Consider the following 23,102-nt stretch of genomic DNA (forward strand, 5'->3'; position numbering starts at 1 on the left):
AGACAACTGTGCCAGGCTCTCTCTCTCTCTCTCTCTCTCTCTCTATCTCCTCTATGCATTCTGCGAAGAACGCTGGCAGACTTTAAAATGAGCTTTAGGAAGTGGGTCTAATCCAAGGTGATTTATCTAAATGGGACATTCATGTGTGTGCGCAACTCTACCCTGTGTGGCTTTGTAGCATGCTTATATCTATATGTGTGTGTGACCTGCTTGCACACACCTGGTGTTTACTCCTGCATGTTTTATTGGTGTGTTGCTACGGATGTGTGTAAAAAGCTTAACCAAAGTATTGTTCATTGGTGTCTCTTGGGTGAGTTTGTCTCTTTCATCTGCCCACCCACCCACACGCACAAACGCAAACGCACACACATCGTTGATGCTAAAAGATTTATTAGCACGCTGTGCTAACCCACATCAGAGGTTAGGCTAGCAGGCTCTGACTTCTCCATTGTGTCCTGTCAGTTGGTGACAACTAAATCAGTCACGGCAGATATTCTGCTTTTCTGCAGCTTCTCTTGCAGACAGTTTCATCAGAGGCAAAGCCAGAACAACTGGATAGCACTGACCTTGAATTTAAAGGGGTTTATATCTATAAGAATATGTTTACAGTATATAGCATATATGGAGGGAGTCCCCGTCCATCTTTATGAATACTCACGTCCTGTTGGTGTCTTCGGTTCCAGACGGTTCAGACGGGTTTAAGACTCTTAAAACAGCCTCAATCCTTCCCTACATCTGGCCCTGCTTAAATCCCCTGGACAACTCCCACTATCTTATGGCACAGCAACGTTTGGTTTAGCGAGGACCGACCCCTGTTGCTTCCTGCCCTCTTCCATCAGAATTATTTCAACTTCTCCCATTCTTCGGTTTTCTCTTCATCTATTTCTATCTATTCATCTTCAAATCCATCGCATATGTTCTGTCATACAAAAATCATATCACACAAAAATGCCCTGTATTTGTCTTTGTTGTCTCTTCTCCCTTTACTGTCTTGTCTTTGTCAGGGTTCTTGTTCTTTTCTTTTTATTTTGGTCTGCTCTCTCTGGCGATGCCCTTGTGCCCGCTCTCAGATTTTTCTTTCATCTCTGTTTTGTTCATGCTCTTTTTCTTTCAATCTTGGTGTCTCCATCTCTTTCATTAATTATTCTATTTTCTCTCCCCATTTTTTTCCCCACCTCCTTCACTTTTTCTAACCTGTCCTCTTCCTCTTCCCTCTTTCTCACGCAGTCTGTGACTGTAATGTTGCTGAAGAGAACACAGTGTGTCAGCCTGAATCAGACAGATGAGCTGGGAGTGGAGTAAGAGGTTGAAAGCGCTGCATTAATCCAACACACACACACACACACACATATACATGTTTCGTCTCTGCCTGAGGAGCTGTGCTGGATGAGTAAAGCACACAGATGTATATATGCATGTTCACAAGCAAAGAATGACCACATGGCAGGCATGAGAAAAAACACCGAAGCCACGACTCAAGGCCAATACACAAAATACAATATTCACACAAAGCAACGAAAGAAAAAAATGATCTCATCAACTCAAACCAATGCAGTATTAATGTAAAAACTAGAGCTATTTGAAAATGCTGGGATCAGCCGTAGTTTTAGACTAGTAACATTTGGTCAGTTAAGAAAAGTATTCAATTATTTTTACTCTGTAATATTAAGTGTCAATATTAAACTACCAATTTATACTTGTATGTTGTTATGGATGTATACCTCCTATAGGATGCTTAAGGTAAAAGCAGATTATAACAATCGTGAAGCAACAGCAGAAATGATATTATAGTCACTGGTGGTTAACTATGGTTAATTGTCATTACCCACGTGGTTCAGTTTTACACATTGAATAGTTAAGTAAAGATCTGTTTAGGGTCCTGATTATACTTGGAAACAAGGTAAGCAATCAATGTTCAATTCAGTCTGATTATCAAGCTGCAAACAGATGATGTGATTATTTTTTTTGTTACGGTTGTTACGCCGCTTCAACACCTTAGCATTTTTAATAAGCACCAAACAGCCTTATGTTTAATCACAAGTTTTTTTAATCTATGGCATCAAGTCCAAAATGCTCCCATACATAAATTCTCAGATCGGTTATGTCTGTAATTATTCATTCACTGCTTGATAGTTTTTAAACTGCACATTTTATTTTTGGTCAGACTGATCTAATTTAAGTTTTTTCCATGTGTGAACAGTGCGGTAGTTCAGATTTCAATTAAAAGGACACAGTCCACGTGTGTCTACAGTCTCCCTGCACACTGGGGAAAATCTGGTCACATGCAATTCAATATAACATGTCTCACCATAATTTTGTATCACAAAATTCAATGCAGCAGTATTTTCTCTTGCCAAGAGCATGGCTGTTAACACCAGACCCCTGCAGCGTCTCTGTATCGCACTTAAACACAAACGCACACATCCACACCAACACACCAATGGAGGGACCACCTAATGTGATTCCCAACGGTGAGCTGTCACCATCCACTAGAAATGTCTTTCTCATACTTTATATTAAAAGGGCCGGATAGTTCACTCCTCTGTAAGGGTTTTGTGTTTGACAGAAGCAATGAAAGGGGGGCTGCAGAACAGTCAAGACACTGGAAAATGGGTTTCTGGAAACAAAAAAAAAGAGAAAAAAATGAGGTAAAAACCTTCAGACCTAAGACCATGATCAAGGTTTTCACATTTTAAACCAACACGACTTAAAAAGTCCACTCGGCTGTGAGGAAAGCAAGGAGAGAGAGTAAAGACTGACACAAAGGTGTGTTTAGATTAAGATTGTGACTTCTGGGGGTTCATAATGTGAGACAACTACTTTACCTCACCTTCTTTCACCTTCCACCAGAACTTATGTATCTGCTCTTTGCAAAACACGACCTAAGGCTGACGGGAGTGAACACACTTCTCCAGGTGGGAGTCTTTCTTGCACTTCGTGTAAGCACTGGACCAACACATACGCATCCCTGATTAGCCAGGGCAACAATGCAGCCTTACTTAAAAATACACAGTGGAATTCCTGGAGAGCAGTGAAATCTGAGAGCCATGAATAATAAATACAATAGCCGGAGAAAAGCTAGGCGCCCACACACACACACTCTCCATGTGTGTGATTTTATGTTTGTTTGTGTGTGTGTGTGTGTTTGCTGCTACCACTAAAGTTACACATTGCCAATGTCTCCCTACACATGCAAAGAAATGATCCAGTCTAGTAAAGCAGCCAGCATAAAACATATACTCCATCCAAAAAGCTAAAGAGAGTGGGTCTGCCAAACATACAAATACACTATATCCAACCCTGGCTCTGCTGTTTTACTGCAGCAACACTCCACAGACAGGAGCTATTTGAGAGGGTTATGGCATCATCTCTCCAAGCGTGAAATATGCAAAACGTTCTCATTGCCAGCTATAGAATTAAAGCAGTAAACGTGGGGAAAGACAAACTTCCCGACTTCGAAAAGTTTCATGCCATAAGGAGATTTCTAGCAACAGAGTAAAACACCTTCTGTTAAAACATGGTGGCTGGTAGAAAAGTACAGCTCTTCAGCAAATGCAGTATCGCTGCAGTTGTTGGCATTATCCTTCAGTCTCTTGTGAAACGTAATCTGGATATTTCTAACCTATTTCAGAAATATTAGCTCCATTTAAGTGATTAACATTAGCCTGAAAGAACAATAATGTGAAAACACTAGATATTAAAAAATGGATTTCAATATAGTGCTAAAACTCAACGAGATGGTAAAGGTTCTAACCAAATATCAGTATAAATAAACGAATCTTGTGGAAACACAAAATAGCTAGTTGGCTATTACCATAAAACAGCTGAACTGCATGTATTTAAGTTAACCAGGAAGTTCCACTGATTTTCAAGTAGCTGCCTTGAGGTGCTCGTCTCTTTGACGTAAAGCAATTGCCCAGACAACTGACGCTGTAGTTCACAGCACAAAGCAAAAGCTTCTACATAACGTAAAAATAAAATTCAATGAATGCCACCGTATAGGGACAAAAATGCATCTTCTCTTAATTGTCATCTCTTCCGCTGTTTTAAAGTCATTCCCCATGAATAAGTCATGTGTAACCCTTTATCAGCATCTCCCTACTTTTCAACCCCTCACCCCAGTATTTAAAGAGCTTACAACTGATGAATGGTAGAGGCAGGAGCAGTGCAGCGTGGTGAGCAGAGCCCCAGCCTGTGGAAACAGGCCTCAGTGTGGATGACAGGCCTAACGAGCTAAATATAGCCTTCTGGGTTATCTCCTCTGTGGGCACAGCGAGTCCGTTGTTGCTTCACATTATTTACGTGTCTGTGCATGCACCCTCTCTCCTTTTCTCTCTCTATCTCTCTTTCATTTCACGCCCCCCCACACAAACACATCACTATCTCTTTCTCTTGCAGTCTGTGTTGCATACTCTCTTTTTTCCTCTCTCTGTCTCACTCCCTCTCTCTCTCTCTCTCTCTGCATTTCATCCCTTCACAGCATCTTTTTTTCTCTCTCCGTCTCTCCTCCTAAACTGCGATTCTGTCCCCTGGTATCTCTCTCTCTCCCTCTTCTCTCTCATTCCTTTTCATCATTTCCCTCTCTCTCTTTCCTTCTGTACTACTCTCCTGCCTCTATCACTCTCTCCCTCTCCTCTTTTATTCTCTTTATCTCTGCCTCCCTTTGTATCTTTCCCTCACTCCCTCAGCAGCCTCCCTGTTTTTTTTTTCCTGACACTCTCTGAGCCTTTTTCTCTCAAGCTATCTTTCCCTTTGAGCCTCTCTTTCACTGTGCTCCCTCTCATTTTCTCTCCCTCTTTCCTCTCATTTCTGAACGGTGACTATGAAGTAGCATAGCACTGTGTTAGCCATCCTCCATGCCACAGTGAGCGCCAGTTCAAGTAATTTGGCCTGGAGTTCTAACCGTCTGCCATGCTAACCTATATGGGAACGTCATCTGCATCTGCAGCTCCCTGACCTCCTGCATTGGGGAACTGTTAAAGCTTAGTCTTGAGCTTCAACAAACAGCAGAGAGGATACTTCCATGCCATTTCTCCCCCTCCTCAGTTCAGCTATGGCCCACTGGTCACAAAGGCCGTGACATTTAATATGCACAAAGTTCGATCAAATGTCACCCATTGCCTCTGTCTTTGGACAGACATAGAACTGTATCTTTGCTGGCACGCCATCACTCCGGTTGTATAGGATCGGTGTTGAGGATTGACAATGGGGAAGGTGGAGGTTTGTCTGGGCTGTTAATTCTATAAAACCACAGCTAAAATGGGGAGTGCCTGAGATTAGGGAAGTGGTGTTTTTGAGAAGTCTGTGGTTCTCAGAGGTTTTTCTTTGTGTTTGTGTTTGTGTGTGTGTGTGTGTGTGTGTGTGTGTTCTGCACCATATTATATTTGCAAGAGCATGTGTCTTCTTGCATTGTAGTCCCACTTTGAGAAGCACGTTGACTTTCATCAAGTATATTTTTTACAAAATCAGGTCAGTTTTCACTTTCACTTTTGTTTTTTTAAGGGACCATTTGAGGTTTAGGTCTCGTTTAGTATCCTCAAAAAAAAACTTCAACAAGGTTTTAGTTGTGCAATTGTATGAAATGACTGTGGGCAGCATCTGATTTATTTAAAATAGTTCTGGGTATATGCAACATCATCGTTACTCAACCTGACCAACTAGTGAGCTACACTTTATTCTTATTTTACTTGTCAGTTTTCCTTTCAGTCTAACTTTGAATAAGGCAATTCATAAGAATAATTACTACAATGTCAGCGTCATTATCTCATTAATATATCAAAGGCATATATCTTATGCAGAGAAATATTTATATTTTGATTGGTATTGACTTCATTTGGTTACCAGTTATTACATAAACTAGTATTAGGTCTGACCTGATGATTAAAGATCTTTAAAGCACAGTGTTCAAAAGAAAAGAAGAACACAAGGGTGTGTGTGTGTGTGTGTGTGTGTGTGTAAGCGTAGATGAATATGTAGCGTCTCCTCAGTGTTTGTGTGTGTTTTTATCTGTTTATCTCCTGCCTGTCTGTCTGAGCGTTTTTATATCCATTTGTCTGTCTGCCAGTATCCCTGTCTGCCTGCTTGCTTTTCTCTCGTGCTCAGTCTATTTGTCAGTCTATATGCCTGTCTGGTTCTTTCTCTCTCTCTCTCTCTTTCTGTCTATCCATCTGTGTCTATCTAGCTTACGGCCCTGATCCTGCCTGCTCTCCCAGGTTTATGAAATGCGAGCAGCTTAACAGATGGTGCATATCGTATTCTGGTCGGCTCCATGTGGGTTTTGTACCACAGACGTAGGCTTACGATACATGTGAGCCTTTAGTCGCACAGATACACCGGCACAGAGGGATCTCGGGCTGTTAGCGCACAAGAGAAAACACAGAGAGAGGAAGAGTAGACAGAGAAACAGACTGAGGAAGACAGAGGGTCTGAGGAAGGAAAACTATGGGGAACAATATGCAAAATAGGAATCTCAGAGAGGTACTGCGTGAGAGAGCGAGATAAACAGTACACAAGAGGAAAAAAATGTATGATACACTGGTTTTGTAAAAGTTTATAGAATTACACTGTTGAAATTGTTGAAAGAGTGCTCCAGTTTCACAGAGATTCATGGTTATGTACCACAAATCACATTTTTAAAATAAATAATGAACAGATATGAACAAACCCGCATGTGGTCGACCCTCTGCATTTGTTTTAAATGTCATTTCAAATACGATTTACAGTAAATGTGCTAACTTACATGTGACTTTGGAAACTTAATGTCTTTAAAATTTTAGCATCATTTTTTCATTACAAAACCTAAAAAAAACAGAGGTGACAGAGATTGAGAAATCTTAAGAGAAAGAATTAGAGAACACAGGAAGAGAAAAACCGACCTGTTCTTAAATAATAAACACTGAAATGGTCAATTGTGCTAATCACAACCACAGATAAAAGTCCCCTGACTGTAAATCCTACATTAGAACCCCAACAGACTCTACTCAGAGTTTCTAAGTGGCCCAGTCAGACTAACAAATCACTGTAAAGGTTTGAGTGGACTCACCATGATGTAGTGTCGCTGCATCTCAGTCTTCTCACTGGCCAGCTTCTCACACTCCAGCTTCAAGCTGAACAAGGACGAGAAAGGACACACACAAGGATTAAACGGTTTATTTGCGTTCGGTGAAATAAATTACAGTTTTCACAGGACTTAGACACTGCAGAGGTCAAACACAGTTTAGGGCTATATAAGGATGCCTAAAAATGATTTCTAGTCATACGGTCATGCTGCCTATTACTGCTGAGAGTGACACTGAAAAATATCACCTTCATGGCAGCACCAGCTAGCAGGGTGTGTCTTACTCACCACTGCAATCCATCACTCCTACTGTACATGTGTAGAAGGGTGTCTGTTTATGCACATCCATATATTTATAGTTCTGCTACCAAACCCAACAGGCCATGACAACGTAGCTTTGTTCTACTGTCGGTGCATCATTAACACTTTTCAAATGTGACTGTAGTTTATAGTCAGTTTACAAGCCACTTTATCAGGCCAACATCCAGAAAAAAATAAAGCCAAATGGTTTAATATGATGAAAAACTATAGCACACTGTGTATGGTTGTACTCAATGCTAATCACAGAACCTTTCACGATGCACATGAGCAGATTTGTTCCTGTTTGGTCTGTGTGTGTCACTAAGATCGACCTGGCCAATGCCAAGTAGTAAAGTGTGTTGCTGAATCACAGCAGGCTGTTCAGTAGCTCACTGAGGTGAGAGCAAGGAGCTGGATATTTTAACCTATGATGGTTTATCTCTCTTAGCCAAGGTCACTTCTGGTGAGCCTCCTTACATGACCATCAGCGACCTCCAGCTGCAGAAAGTAAAAAAAACGCCCACATTGCATTGTACTCAGTTTGAAACTATAATCTCAGTAACAACTTCAGTTATCATTTAACAAAGTGTGATGGCATGAGACATTAGCAGAAATACAGAATTACATCTCTGCACTAAAACAGATGCACTAAGATGGTTTAAGGATACCTGACATACGCTGATAAAGTGAATGTAGATAGAAACAAATGATCCCTCACTGATTTCACTAATTACTGTAAAACTATACCCATTACTAAGGAGGTAATGTAAAGGTTTAGGCAACACGAGAAGTGTAAAGCTTTGAACGGGCTGAGAGAGAATTAGGTTTTGCAGTTCCAATATTATGCACCTCTATGTATGTATGTATGTATGTATATGTATGTGTATATATATATATATATATATATATATATATATATATATATATATATCTCTCTACACAGTACCTGTGATACTGAGCCTGAAGGAACTGGAATTCCTCCTTGATTCGGTCCAGAGTTTCCAGGACTGTGAACTTGAAAGACTGGCCCGGCTGCAATGGGACCTACACAGTGAAGAGAGATGGAGGAGGGAAAGAAGTATAAAAAATTGACACTCAGGTATGCACATTCAAGAGAGGACAAGATTGTATGCCTTGTGTCCATATCATAGGTGTGTAGATGCATGTGCACCCGCATGCACTATGTATTTGAGTATGTGTGTCAGAGAACAAGGCAACAGGAGGAAAAAAGCCAAGATGAAAGTGAGAGGGAAGGTCACTTCGCCTTCCCACACATCATAAAGCCTTGTCCTCTCTCTCTCTCTGTTCTCCTCCTCCTCTAATGACTGCCTCCTTCCCTCCACTGCCCTCATCCTTTCTTTCTCTCCTCTGCCTCTCCCTCTCTTCCACATTAGCATCCTCTCCACTCTGCCAGGTTGCTAATGTATTCCAGCCTACAAAGCGCTGAGAAGGGAGGAAACGTCAAATGAATAACTTATAGGGAATCACAGCTCCGTCTCTCACCTGCTAAAAGCTAACGAAAGGCCCAACAAAACAAGCACCTCCCAGGGGTCTACCCCCCACTACCAGTGTCTGTGTCTGGCTAAAGCGCTTTTGACAGCCACCCTCCTCCTCCCTAATCTTCATGAAGTTTGAAAAACAAGGGCACAGTGGATGTATTTGATGCTGTAGTTGTTTATTTTTGGTAATGGGGCTGGAATAAGTAGAAGTGGTGCTTTTTATGCAATTTACTGCGTTCTCTTTCTCCGTTTCTCTCTGCATTTGCATTAGCTAATTCTCCCTGCACTGTGGGACTCCCCTGTTAAGTCTGGGGAGGATGCAAACTGCCAAGTGCTTTTGCCACTTCTTTGCAACCACATCGTATCACCGGTCAGTGAGCAGCCTCACCATGAGCATTGAGGTTTACACTCTATGATGCTCATTTGCCAGCTTCCATCCTGTAAATACTGCCCACTGTGTTGACGCAGCAAGCAGAGAAAACTGAGCAAATTCACCTCTATTCAGATTCCCATACATCATATTACAGAATTTTGGGCTACAGTGATTCTCAAAATGAAGTTTCATTTCACTGTGATTTGGCACTAATAAACAGCAACAAACACGAAGCTCTTGATATGAGCTAGGATAAACTTTCTCAAATAACGAAGAATATGCTTTAGTTGGAATGGAAATAATCAACTTTACTGATTTGTCCACATATCCACCCATCTATTCATCCGTCCAAATTGAGCGGCACAGTGCCGTCACTGCAGTGCAGCTGGGCGGTTATCGGCCCGCAGCTACAGTTATAAGATTGCCGGTTTCAGTGGTGGGGCTTCATTAGTCTAGACAAGCACAATTCAATTAGATTTCAATTAGTCCATTGGTGGAGGTCAGAGACGCGGTGGGTTCCCCAGTAATTAATCCATGATGCCGAGCTGAGCTGAGCTGAGCAAAACTGAGCTGAGGCGGGCATAGCAGGGACATCTAGATGGCTGGATGGGTACACAACACACAAGCCCTCTGGGCGTAAGGATGTGTGGTTGTGTATGAGAGGGCTGGAGGGGGTGGGTGGGATAGATGGGGGGGTATCTGCCAACAGATTCCCATTGACCTTGATTCACACTATACACACACACACAGTGGGAGAGGGGTAGGAGGGATAGATAGCGATCTGGCACATATATACTCTCACACACACACACGCGCATTAAAATACACAGACAAACATACACTACTGCACATGCAGATTCACACTAGTAGACACACAGAACATACAATCCCACAGTAGCAGGGGATGGATTGATAAAAAAGGCACTAGAGAGATGGATATTCATCTGACAGACAGAGGGATGGATGGATGCACTGTGGGTTGGAAGGAGTGATAGACTAGCCTGACATCCTTACAGAGGAATGAAAGAACCAGCAGAGAGACAGGTGATGAAAGAGTGGTGTGGATGCTGACTGAGAGAGATAGCCAGCCATTCATCCACCTGACACCAAGAGGATGGGAAGAAGATGAAGCGAAGGAGGGAGAGAATCATGCTGTCTCTGCTGTAGTCAACACAGCCTAGCAGATCTACACGGTGCACTGTCCATCGGTCTGTGGTAGTGCTGCTCACACCATCTGCTACCATGAAAACACAGACACATACTCATGTGAACGCACACAGACAAAATGCTGCCGGTAGGTTACATCAGCAGCACTAAGTCATATAACAAAGCCCATAGTCACAGATTATACAAGAGATCTGTGAGTGACAACCACTGGTGTCAACATGGCGTCTTCTGCAGTATGCCGATGAGAGATATTTGAATTTCTTTCAACTGTTAGACAAAAACCCAAAAAAGTCTTTCTTTTGATTTGCCAGTTGTACCTTTCTGAATGAGCTTCATGGACCCTGGAGCAATAAAACTTCTTATGAGCAAAAAAGGAAATGAAAAATATGAAAAAAATTTGAGTTATGTGGTCCTCGGGCAAAGAGAGAAATATTCCCTGTCTGTGCTGAACTCTGCCTGACAGCATGAAGAGACTAGTATAATGCTGACACCAAATTAGTTCCTGCTTATTAGCAGTAATAGAAAACTTCAGCAGAAAAGGGTTAAATGGAGCAATGTGCGTCCTTCTGCAGATTTTCAAACATGGAGGCATCAGCAAGTCATGCCGTATGTACACCAGAACAAACATTTGTTATTGGAGTGTATGTGTGTGTCTGTGTGTGTGTGTTTTGGTCCCTCCTGTATTGTGACAGATGGCAGCCCAGACTGTTGGGAGGCCAATAGCGCGTCATGAAAGGCCAAAAAAACAGCCTAGCACCTCCTGTGTTTTCATGTGTGTTTATGCCTATATGTACAGCGTGTGTGAGCTCCTGAAACCCAAAACCGATCTGGTTAATCTAGAAGGTGAAGGAAGGAGGGAAGGATCACTTATGCACAAACACTCACGCACACACATATATACGGCATACACCATGTGGGGCGGCAGTCAATCACAATTTGGACGAGCTGGCACGAGCAAGCAGAGAATTAGGAAGGATTATCTATGGGGGGATGGAGGGAGGTGAGGGGAGGAGTGGAGGGTGTAGCCTGTTTCACTGTATCACATAACAGAACGGAGGTGGAACCCACTGGCTATAACATCCCAGTCTGTCAGTGTGTTTAACTGTCTCCATCCGTCTGCACTGCAGTAAAACCCCTGAGATCAGCCATGATGATGGTCACGAGCGGCGAGAAGAATGCTTATTGTAATAATGTTTACAGTTAGTTAAGTTAAAATCTAAGTTAAGCTAAGATCATTAAAATTAAAAAAAAAAAACAACAACAACGTGTGGATCCTTGAGACCTGACAAGCTTGTTAGTTTGCAAAGTTGTTTTTAAGCCTTGCATCGTTTATATTCATGTTTGCCAACGTCGTCTTTTTCAGTGCTTGTGTACATTTTTTCTTTGTGAGGCACTTAACAGCTGATCAGGGGAACAGTGTGAAACCTCTCATCTGTGTGCACGGCACAAGAGAAACAACGAACCACTCATGACAAAGCGCTACTAGCCATCAAATCCCCAGAGTACCTTTATTACTTGTATTAACACCACAAAAAATGTGTGATTTTTACAAACTGTCATTCAGCCCAGTGTTACTGTGCACAGCCCAGTTTTCTATGGTAAAGACATGAGAAGAAAGTCAGTGTTTAAAGAACCTGTACAGTGATAACTGATCAAATGGTTTTTTCACAATGACATCAGGAAATTAGTAAGAGAAAAGTTTACCACCTTCTGTCCCAATTAACATCTCCCAGTGACACTGTAACAATCTTGCTGTTTGGCTCCATCATTACTTCCGTTCAGTCACGCTTCAGTTTCCCACCCCCCCCACATTTTGTCTCAGTATTAGGTCAGTATGGTGCTGTCAGCCTCTCAGTCAGCCTCTATGCCTGCATGGCTTTACAGCCCATGGAAGTCAAGCAGCTACCTGCTTTTCCACCGCCGGCAGTGTCTGCATGAGAAAGACAGCAACTGTGAAACAGATGCAGGTCTGGGAGTGATTGGGAAAGAAATGATTGTATCTGTCTGCTTGTCTTTTCCGTCTATCTATTTAGCCTCCGGCACACTTTCTACCAACACATGAGTATTCACACGCTATAAGCAGACATGCCTATGCATGGATGCATTTATTCGAACAGAACACCCGCAAACAAAACATTTTCTCTTGCTTTTTCTGACTGCTCCATGTCATAACTCCTTTGTTTTTCTCTCTTTTGCCTCTTTACTTCTCCTTCTTACCCTCTTTGTTCTTCCTTTTTCCTGCGTGTCACAGAGACAAGCAGAGACACATTCAGATGAGTGCATGAAATAATAATTGGCTGGTGAAATATTTAGGGAAAAGGCATATGAATAGATGAGAATTACCAAGTGTGGCAGAGGAGTGTCAGCCCCCCTTATGTACATGTCTGTGTGTGTGTGTGTGTGTTTGTGTCTGCTGATGTGACCAGCGATGAATATGAGTAACACCTCACTGGTCTGGATTGCGTACGGGTGGAAGGATGAGGAAAGGCTGCGGGGGGAAGCACGGTAATGTAACCTGCATATCAGTCATCTATTTATGGAGCACTCGTATATTCTGTAATATAAACTGCAGTTTTGGCAGACCACTCAAAGGTCTTAATAACTTAGAGTGTGCCATCCTGCCAGCCTCCTAACAATAGAAGTTAATTTTGTCTTAGTGCCTTCTCTCACTGTGCTGAGAACCAGAGAACATCTTTGCCACTCACCGACTCTGCCAGTTACCCAGTCATTCATCCGGTTTGACAGACAATTAACAAGCCAACATTCAGACAGTAGGTCAGTCATCCAGCTAGCCAACCAGCCGGTAAACCAAAAGCTAAACAATCAGAGAGCTAGTCACCTAATGCTGCAACCCACCAGTCATCCGCTAAGCCAGTGGTGGATTACAAATCAGGGCGAGATTGGCAGCCAAAAGAGTCTCTGGACTCCATCCAAGCCGGGCTCTGTTCATTTCTTTTAATGACAAGCGAAAGAACACAGAACGCAGGATTTGAGAATAGAAAATAGCGTGTTTATTTTTTTTATTTATTTATTTATTTTTTAAATCAGACAGCAGACTTAATCTGGCTAGCTGCTAATGTTTGAGAAGTTTTACTGGCTGTTTTTATGACTTTTGTTTGCACTGTGGGTCATCTCACTACAGCTGTATTGTTGTTACTTGACTTTTTGCCATTTTAAGGGCTTGTCTTTGAAATGGAGAACAAAATTAAATGTAAACAAGATGAGGACAAAAGGAAGGAGGGGAGAATGTCATCTGTGGGAGGTGACAGCAATCCGCTGTGCTGTTTACCGTACATGGCTTTCATTAGAGCCACAAATGTTGAGGAAAAACAAACTGCCTGACACAGCTGGATGTGAAAAAAGCAGGTCTATTCTGTGCAAGAGCAAATAGCACACAGTTGCATGCCCAAAAAACGTATATACATGTCAGCAAGCATGAATACACAGATTAAATAGTTACGTTTGTCATACAACTGCAAGTTTAAGTCAAATTCCATCTCAAACATGTTAATACAAACATCAAAATCGAACTGTGATACACAAACAGTGTGTGCCCTCATTAATGAGGCATATGTGATTTCTGTGGCCACATACTCGGCACTGGTTTGTTTACATGCCCATAAAAATAAAGTGGTACCTTAACACATGGCCAAAGGAGAGAGCGAGCTCTTTGCATGCACACATCGATGATTATATATTTTCGCTGCAACTATTTTCCAACAGTTTCTTAAATTGTACCACACACACTGACACTCTTGCTTCCTCAGTATTGCTTTTTCTCTTATTGTTCACTAAACAATCACTCCTCCTGGTAATAAATTAACAGTGGCTGTATTGTTATGGCATACATTTCCAAAGCAGAGAGAGACTGAATAACTGTCACTCTGGAACAAAATTCGTCACCTTCAGCAGCCAAATTTGGACTAAACACAAGCTAAAGACCAACTTTTCGTCTTTCTCTTTCACCCATGCTGTCTTTTCTCATCATATGTTCAGTGAATAAACCCTTTTAATTTTAGCCTCTGGAGTATATAGTCATAACAGCTTAACCTTAACCCTGAAACACATTTGAAGTTGTGAGGACCAACCAAAGGGTCCTCATAAGAACAGTATCAGAATAAAACATGTCCACACAACCACAGAAAGACGTACACACACACACACACACACAGCATAAATCCAGAGAGTGAGATATAAAAACCTGCATGTGGAAGAACGGCTTGGCTTGTTTGTGGGTGTGTTTGAACTTACTTGGATGTATATTTAAAATGATCTAAAATATGTATGTGTATGCATCTTCCTTAACCATAAAAACACAAACTAAATCCTCTCTTTCACACACACACACACACACACACACACACACACACACACACACACACACACACACACACACACACACACACACACACACACACACAGTTGGGTGTGGCAGAGAATCAAGGGCTTGTACATTCACAGCAACAGTCGAGGTCGGCCTGGGACGTTATTTATTGTTATTGTTGTTGGCACACAGCGCACACACATGCACGCAAGCCACCACCACTCTCCTTTCCCCTTCCTCTCTCAGATCCCAACTCATACTTTAACTGCTGCACGCACACATGGACAAGCACTTCTACAGAAACACAAGGACAAACACAGATCTGTACATGGCACACACAAACCAAAACATACATATACTTACAACAACTCAATGCTTAGGAGCAAGTGCACGTATGAAACAAAAAAAAAGCCACCTCAAACATCCCTGCAAAAAGTATTCACATCTAAGTCAACCAAAAAGTAATACATGCTGTTAATACAAAAATGTATACACTAAAGGTGGAAAAATATAAAAAGAACTAGCACACACAAAAAGCACACATTAGCACACCTCTGCACACACACACACACACTCACACAGTTCTGATAATGTTTGCCACAAAAATCCGGTGGAACCAATTACAGCTCCGCACAGCTCGCAAATCAGTCCTGAGTTTTAACCCTTTCCTCCCTAACAGCCAGTAGAACAAAGTCTGACTTATTTCCCGATGAAAAACACGACCCTGCTCGTGTCCTGGATGTATATTTTATCTGTTTATACTCAAGAAATCCTTATCACCTCTAAAGGGACACAAAGGGGTTGAAAGAAGCAGCACTCAAAGCGGCTCTGTCTGTTCTTGATGTCTGTAGCTTACAGGAAGTGGACCATTCTGTATGACTGACACCAGTGAGAATAGACCAAGTCTATAGAGTGAGCAGAGTCCAGACAGTTTACTGGGAAGTCACTTCAGAAATGTGATGTGTGGTCATGTACTGACATAGTACCACCACCACATCTCCAAGACACTAAAGAACAAATGCATATGCTTTACTAACCTGCTGACCATTTCCCAGCACCAACTACGCACCTTTATGTTTACGAAGCCTCTAGTTTCAAATCGGGTCACAGGGATATGAAAATTAAACTGGAGAAACAAAACTCGCTTTTGATGAATAATCTGTTCCTTTCTAACCAAAGTTCTGTTATGACTTTTTCCTGTGGAAAATTGGCTAAAACGTATATTTAAAGCATACATGAGAACTAAAACAAAAACACACACTGTGATCATTTCCCTCTAAATATGTGTAATTAAAGTACTTAATGAAAAACAAGAAATTAGATTTACATTCCTGCTGTGCTTCAAGTCTGAAAAACAGCCTGAAAAAAAATAAAAGGGATAAAATCCACGTTATCCATATATATATATATATACATATATAAATATACACACATGCGTGTACACTATGGCAAACTGCAAAAACATGTATAGGCACAGACTCCGTAACCACAATCACACATAAACACAGTCAGCGCGCACACAAGCATGTGTGCACATACACACAACTGCTCTTTACACCCTTACACCTCTACACAGATCACATTTCACAGCAACACCAGAAATAAAGTTCCACTGGCTGCAGAGGAAGAAACAGAGAGAGAGAAAAGACAGAGGGGGAGAAAAACTGGAGAGAAACAGAAGGAGAGAGATAGAGGCTATCGATCGGTTGGAGTTGGCTCAATCTGGGATTGAACTTTATCACAAACGCAGAGCATCGCAGCAGGAAGCTCTCTGATACGCCTCACATTTCTTATTCATTTTCATTTCTCTTTCCACCCCCGGCTGTGCCTTTTTAAAGAATTCTTTCTCTCCTTTTTTTTTTTTTCTTTCTCAGCCCTTGCATCTTTCACTCTCTCCCTTTGTTTTTCACTTCTTTCTTGTTTCTTTCAACATCTTTCTTTCTCCCCTCTCTTTCAGCGGCTGGCTTATTAGCATTCTCTCTGTATATATAATTGATTCCTCATGCCTTCCTCTTGTGAAAATGTCATTCATAATTCTGTGTGATAGCTAGCTGGCTGGCTTGCTGACTAGTTGGCTGGCTGACTGGCTGGCTGACTGTGAGGCAAAGTGGTCACTGACCCATTTGTAGCAGATACAAAGAGACTGACAACCAAATCTGATTATAGCAGCCATACCAGGGCCTGTGAAACAAATGGTCTAAAGCCAGACTGAGCCTAAGCTGCCATTCATCCTTTTGTGCTTTTTGGTCTCTGTATTTAACCTTTATTTTAACCTGGCAGGTAAATTAACACCAAATTCTTACTGCTGATGAAGGGTGAAACTGAAGGAGGCGAGGGAGTTTAAGGAGGTATTACAGGGAAAGTACTTGTGCACTCGCGACCTTTCTTAGTGGTAATGGAAATGAATTAAGTGGAATTTAATAATCAATTATGGTTTGCCTGTGAGTGTGTGTGTGTGTTTGCTTAGCGACAGATATGAGCAAATGGACAGCTGACAGTCAACAGACTCTTCCACACATTAACATGGGCCACTCGGTACTCGCACAGATGCTCCCATGCACACAATTGGTTTCACACATAATTGTTAATTCACACAGAGATGAAAAAACACTAATACTCGCGTACAGTACATACACACAAACAAATATGCACAGACACGCGGAGAAGCGCAGATTCAGTTATATGCCACCTACACAGCTAACCATCATCTGGATGCACCTGGATGCAGCTGACAGAAGAAGGTAGTGTGTGTGTGTGTGTGTGTGTGTGTGTGTGTGTGTGTGTGTGTGTGTGTGTGTACATAACAGGGAATCTCTCAGCCCAAACACCCCCCTTCCCTCACGTCTCTCTCCTCATGTTACAGTACAGTCCCCATTACTAAATAAGAGAAGGACAACAGAGACAGGATGAGAAGGACAGACAGGACAGAAAGAGACACAGAAACCCCTAAGCACGAACAAAAATCATGAGTCCAGGAGGAAGTAAAAAGAGGAAACACACAAGCTAAGAGAAGTAGAGGGGTGAGAAATGACAGCGAGCAAACAGAGGACAGGGGGAGATAGTGGCAATAAGGCAAGACGCAAAAAACAAGAGAATGGACATGAGACAGACATGCAGAGAGATGGAGAGAGCCAGTCAGATAGAGAGTCAGACAGACAGAAGAAAGAGACATGTGCAGGTACTTACCGGATGCCTGCCCTGAGGGTACATGATCCCAGGAGAAGAGAGGCTGCCAGTCCGTTTGATGGCCAGGTTAGTCCCCTGGCCCTCCACTCCTCTGCCCTCCACCGGTTACACAGCCACACACACACACAAACCAGCACTCACACACACTCACACACACTCAGTAAGTCCAGTCTCTGCTCTTTAGCTGGGCTGAACACAGCAGTCTTCACACTTCCAGAGTCTCTTCCTGCTCTTCTTCCCAGCTCTCCCACTCTCTTCTTCTAAGGTGAATTCCTGCTGACACACTACTGAAGAGCGCTCAGTCTGTCACTTCGTTTATCCAACAATGTCATGATTAAAAAGAAGCACAGCACTTTACCTCCTTCTTCTATTTCCAGTGAAACTAAAGTCTCAGTTTCTCCTCCTCTCTCTCCTCCTCCTCCTCCTCCGTGTCTTCGTCTCAGTGTCTCTCTCCCTTTTCCTCACCCTGTGATCAGTCAAGGTCCACACAGTGACATGACACAGAGAATTTCATCCAGGCAAGCTCCCTTCTTCTTCTCCTCCTATTCTCCTTGTGCCCCTTCACCCAGCCGTCCAATGGCGAATCATACAAACATAAACACACACTTCGCTCCGTCCAAATAGTCTTCTTCTGCGCTTTTTCCTCCTCTTCACCCTCTCTCTGACACACTGAAGCCCCTGCCTTGACTGCTGCCACAGGAAAGAAGAAGGAGGAAAAGAAGGAGAAGAAGGAGGAGGGAGGGCAGAAGGGAGTGAGAGAGAGCTTTGTTTTTAATCTAAATGTGGAAAAAAACGCGAGAGGAAAGCAGGAAAGAACAGCAGGTCAGTGGAGGATCCAGCGGGCTTTTCAGCAGCAAGCCCTAGACTGTAATATATTGTGCCTGTTGGCTTCAACACAAACACGACAGGCTGCTAAAGCTCCTCTTAAGGTGGAACTGAGTAGAAACAGACACCCAGTCACAGGGAGAGAGAGAGAGAGAGAGGGAGGAGAGAGGCAAACAGAGAGATGGATCCCTTTTCAATTGTGGTCAGACGGACAGAGTAATCACTCATGCACAAAGACTTAGGCTCAAACTGATATGAATCAAAATTCACACATACAAAAGCTGCAACATTCATACAAATGTATAAAAGCTATGAAGACACACTAGTTACGCAGCATAAAAACACACGACACAGTGGCACATACACACATATTAGTTATTTAGAGTTAAAAGTTTATTGCCCAGTTAAAATACGTCTTGGCTGATTGCATAGTGGTCCTGTCATGCTGTATCTCTTATAAATCCATGTGTAAACACACTCAGGTTGTTTTGATCTGGTCCGGTCTTAGAGGTGCTGCATCCAGATGTAGGACCACGTAGAACCACATCCTACTGTACTCACTATCACCCTGGGTTAGTCCGGTTAACATCCGGAGGACAAGAGACCAGAAACAGATGCACTTAATTAGCGTTTATGTGTCGGTGCATTGTAGAAAGTACTTAGGTACCACGCAAATGTTCTTCAACAAAATCCCCAGCCTGTGTGACCTTGTTGATGATTGCACACAGTCAAATACTGAAACAAATTAGATACTCATGGCACAATTATTAGAACGTAATCTTGGTCTGTTAATCAGGTAATGTTTACTCAGGTTTTGACCTGAATTCAACCGATACCAACCACTAACACGAAGTCACTCGCAATAATTACCTGACGAGCCTCTCAGCTGAAGAAATAAGTGGATGCTTTGACCTGCTGGAGATCAGAATCACCTGACTTTATTGTCTTAGTCTAACTATGCAACCAACCAACACACTGACACAGAAAATTATATATTTAAGGCTTCTATGCCTGTTATGCAGATTTATGAATTTTATAACAACTTAGTCAGGCCGTGCTCAGGTACCCGGCACTACAGCTGCTGATGAGGATGAAACCTTTTAATATAAAATAATCGCTCTAAGCGTCGGACACCGCAGCATTCAATAGACGCGTCCCAATCAAAAGCTACTAAAGATAAAACTGCACAGTAGTACAACTATTCACCCTGTCATATCTAGAAGTACATGTTCTTCCTTATGTTGCCAGATGATAACTACATGCAAATCCCATTTGTGATTGTTTCTCTAATTGGTCAGTCCTTTTAGGAAGTAATGTGGAGCGAACAGGAGAGCCCACCATGCGAGTGTCCCACCTACATAAATTAAAGTGTCATCAACAGAAACTCCAAGAAAATGGACCTTACAGTAGGAACCGCCTATTGTGAAGTCTCTGGCAAAACTACAGTGTAAAAACACCACAGCAACATCCACTCACTGCCAAAGATGTCATCAAAATCAATATGTCGAGTGTCTGGAGGATTAGCGCTGTAACGGCGCACAAATATCCTCGCCATAGCAAGATAAAAATGTCTGCCTGCCTACTTTTGACTGCTGGCTCCAGTGCACGTGTTATTTACAGGACTGCCCAGAATGGACCTGGATCAAGTAAGACCTGGTATTTAAAGCCTTTCCATGTACAGTGCACCAGTCTGGCCCAGCCGTCTTTTGGCGCTGTTTATAATGAGTTTATCTGGGGCAGCTCTTTCTTTGAACTTGATCAAACAGCCATTAATCCAACACTGCAGAATCGGACTCAGTCAGTCTTGGCATCCGTGGAGGGTTTCCAGTAAGACAGAAACTGCATTTGATAACGAGCAGGTTAGCCAGAGGGCAGCCCCAAGCCTCAATTAAGGTCACATACAGACATCCTATTATCCAATGCAGTCTATTACCAAACACTATAGATCCTTGTGGGGAAACCTCATGCTGTCTTATGTTAACATCCAGTAAACCCCAGAAAAGTCTGAATGCATTTGCACTGTGACTAATTTAAATTTTTCCCCAAAATTTGATCCATGGGTAAGTAACCATTGTGCTTTTTATTTTTTCATTAAGAAACAGAGTAGAGTCTGTATGTGGAATTGTGTTTGGATATTTTTCATTCACGTGAGAGGCACATAAGAGGGGCAGGAGTTAGAAAAATAATTTATTCACTTCTGTGTCATGTTGAGACTGCAATGACAGAGATAAAAGCCTTACATTATAACATATAACAGCAAGAGATCACTGATATTACATAAGCTGAATATATTACTCCCCAGGTAAGAACAGTCAACTTCCACACTATACATTCATTTCTGAGCAGGGGTGCATGGAAGCTGAGCAACTTAAGGTGATCACTGTTAATATTTCAATGCATTTTTTTGATTAATTTGCAAAATAGCTTCGATATTTTACTTTTGTATCACATATATCGCCGCGTCTGTCAATCGTATCTCGCGGTTCATTTGTTTTGTGTTTTCTTAGAGTCTAACTCATGCCCTGTAACCTAAACATTCTTCAGATTAATTAAAAGCAAGACTTCTTTGACAACATTTAAAAGAAGTAATGTCACATTCATTCTCTTACAAATGAAACAACAAAGTCGTGAGTAATAAAACACAGCCTTTTAAACCTTTGCCACTGACGCCTCACTTGGTTTGGTATGACCTGCGGCTTATGGCGGCAAATGTTGTCGAATGTTAGCAAACTATTAAAATATATTGCAGTGAAAAACATGTCACTGAGTCAGTTTGCTGATGTTATGACTCTACTCTGCATGTGCTGTTGTCACACTACATTTTAACACATCACACATAAACATTTCAGCGGTTTTATTACTAAAGTAAAACAAGACATAAACTGTTTGAGCCTCACAAAAACAAACCTGTGATGCTTTTTGCCTGGGATCATTCCAACTATTCACATTAAGATGATGTCTATAAAGCAGCTGACTTGTCATTGTCCCTATAAATTCAAGTTGACACAGATGCAGGCAACGCACTAATTTAAAGAATGAACAATAAATAAACAAACAACTGAGCTGTTATGGGTATTTTCAGAGTTTGTATCCTTCCATGAATCTCCATAAACTGAGCTTTGCAGCATCGACGACAACGTTGTTTCAAACAAAAACACAAAAAAAAATCTGAGACAAACTATAAAAGTTTGAGACACAGTGGAAATCAAGTCAGGAACCAACAGCTGCCAAAAACTGAACCACCTTTTGAATATAATGTCAGCTTCTATCAAAGTCATTCATGCTCTTCAGGGCTGCACAGGGACGGATCATATACCAACACAAACCGGTCAAGAGGTAAACCCTGCACAGGTCACCGAAGCACCTCGACACCCGCGAGTTTCCTGACCTGAGACTGAGCAGGGAAATCCTCCCTGAAGCAGAGAGTGAAGCTAAGCTGTCTCAGAGAGAGCCACGTACGGGCCAAGAGACACTTTGTGCTTCTCATCCTTTTCTCCTCCTTTCTCTCTCTGCCTCTTTCAGCTTCCTCCTTCCAACACAGTCACACAACAACAGACCACACACATTTCAGTGGTGCCCCTTCCCAACAACACTTTCATTCCCCACGTAGCCCATCGTACTAATCAGCATCATCTAATTGTCCAGAAAGGATTATACAGGTAATTGTTTCCCTCACACTGGGCTTCAGAAACACAGATGGTCGAGCATACAAACACGCAGACGTCAACACGGCACAGAAGTTACACAGGTTCAAAGCTTGGAGTCGTATTTGTCACTGATCTACAGCATGTTTCCATGTTTCCACAGCAATACAGGACCTGCTGAGTGGGTTTGTCAAGTCACACCTGTCCAAGCTGACAATTCAAATGCCACGTCACCTAAACACCTTAGGACATAATGCGTTCATGATTGCATTACCTGCTCCATCGATGAACTTTCAATTTACATTTCATTTTCCTACAAAGAAAAACAAAGTGCACAACACGGGACGCAGTACGGCGTCAACGTGGGGAACGGCAACAAAACAGTGCAAACAAAAAAAAGTAATCAGATCATGTTTGTCCTTTTAGCAGAAACTGCTACAAACACATAAAAACAAACTGAAAAACAAACTGAAAACGTTTTTCCTCTTTTTTTACCAAAAAAAACACAGTTTACTCCAAAAATTGCAGCTTTACTGTGAATCCTGAATACATGGCAACCAGTGTATTTTACTGACCTTGGTAAAAACCTGAAGGAAAAACAAGGTGGCATGTGAAGGGACGTACAGAGGAGTCAGCACCTTCATAGCCATGGTCATCACCTGAAACACAGAGGAGCAGAATCAGCTCCGGGACACCATGACCTCAGCTGACAGAGCTCCAGACAGCA

The 23,102-nt window shown here is 42.1% G+C and overlaps 1 protein-coding gene across 2 annotated transcripts in view; it reads right to left on the reverse strand.

The window, feature by feature from the left end:
- Positions 1-18,782, reverse strand: part of tle2b (TLE family member 2, transcriptional corepressor b) — a 71,802-nt gene extending 53,020 nt beyond the window's left edge. For both annotated transcript variants that reach the window (XM_026304756.1, XM_026304755.1), the window contains exons 1-3: positions 17,907-18,782; positions 8,304-8,401; positions 7,043-7,106 (exon numbers count right to left, since the gene is read on the reverse strand). In XM_026304756.1, the coding sequence (XP_026160541.1) occupies positions 7,043-7,106; positions 8,304-8,401; positions 17,907-17,930 (186 nt within the window). In that variant the 5' untranslated portion in view covers positions 17,931-18,782. The remainder of the gene's footprint in view (positions 1-7,042; positions 7,107-8,303; positions 8,402-17,906) is intronic.
- Positions 18,783-23,102: the final 4,320 nt, after the last annotated feature.

The sequence above is a fragment of the Mastacembelus armatus genome, chromosome 4 (assembly GCF_900324485.2).
Source record: "Mastacembelus armatus chromosome 4, fMasArm1.2, whole genome shotgun sequence".
Taxonomy (NCBI): Eukaryota; Metazoa; Chordata; class Actinopteri; order Synbranchiformes; family Mastacembelidae; genus Mastacembelus; species Mastacembelus armatus.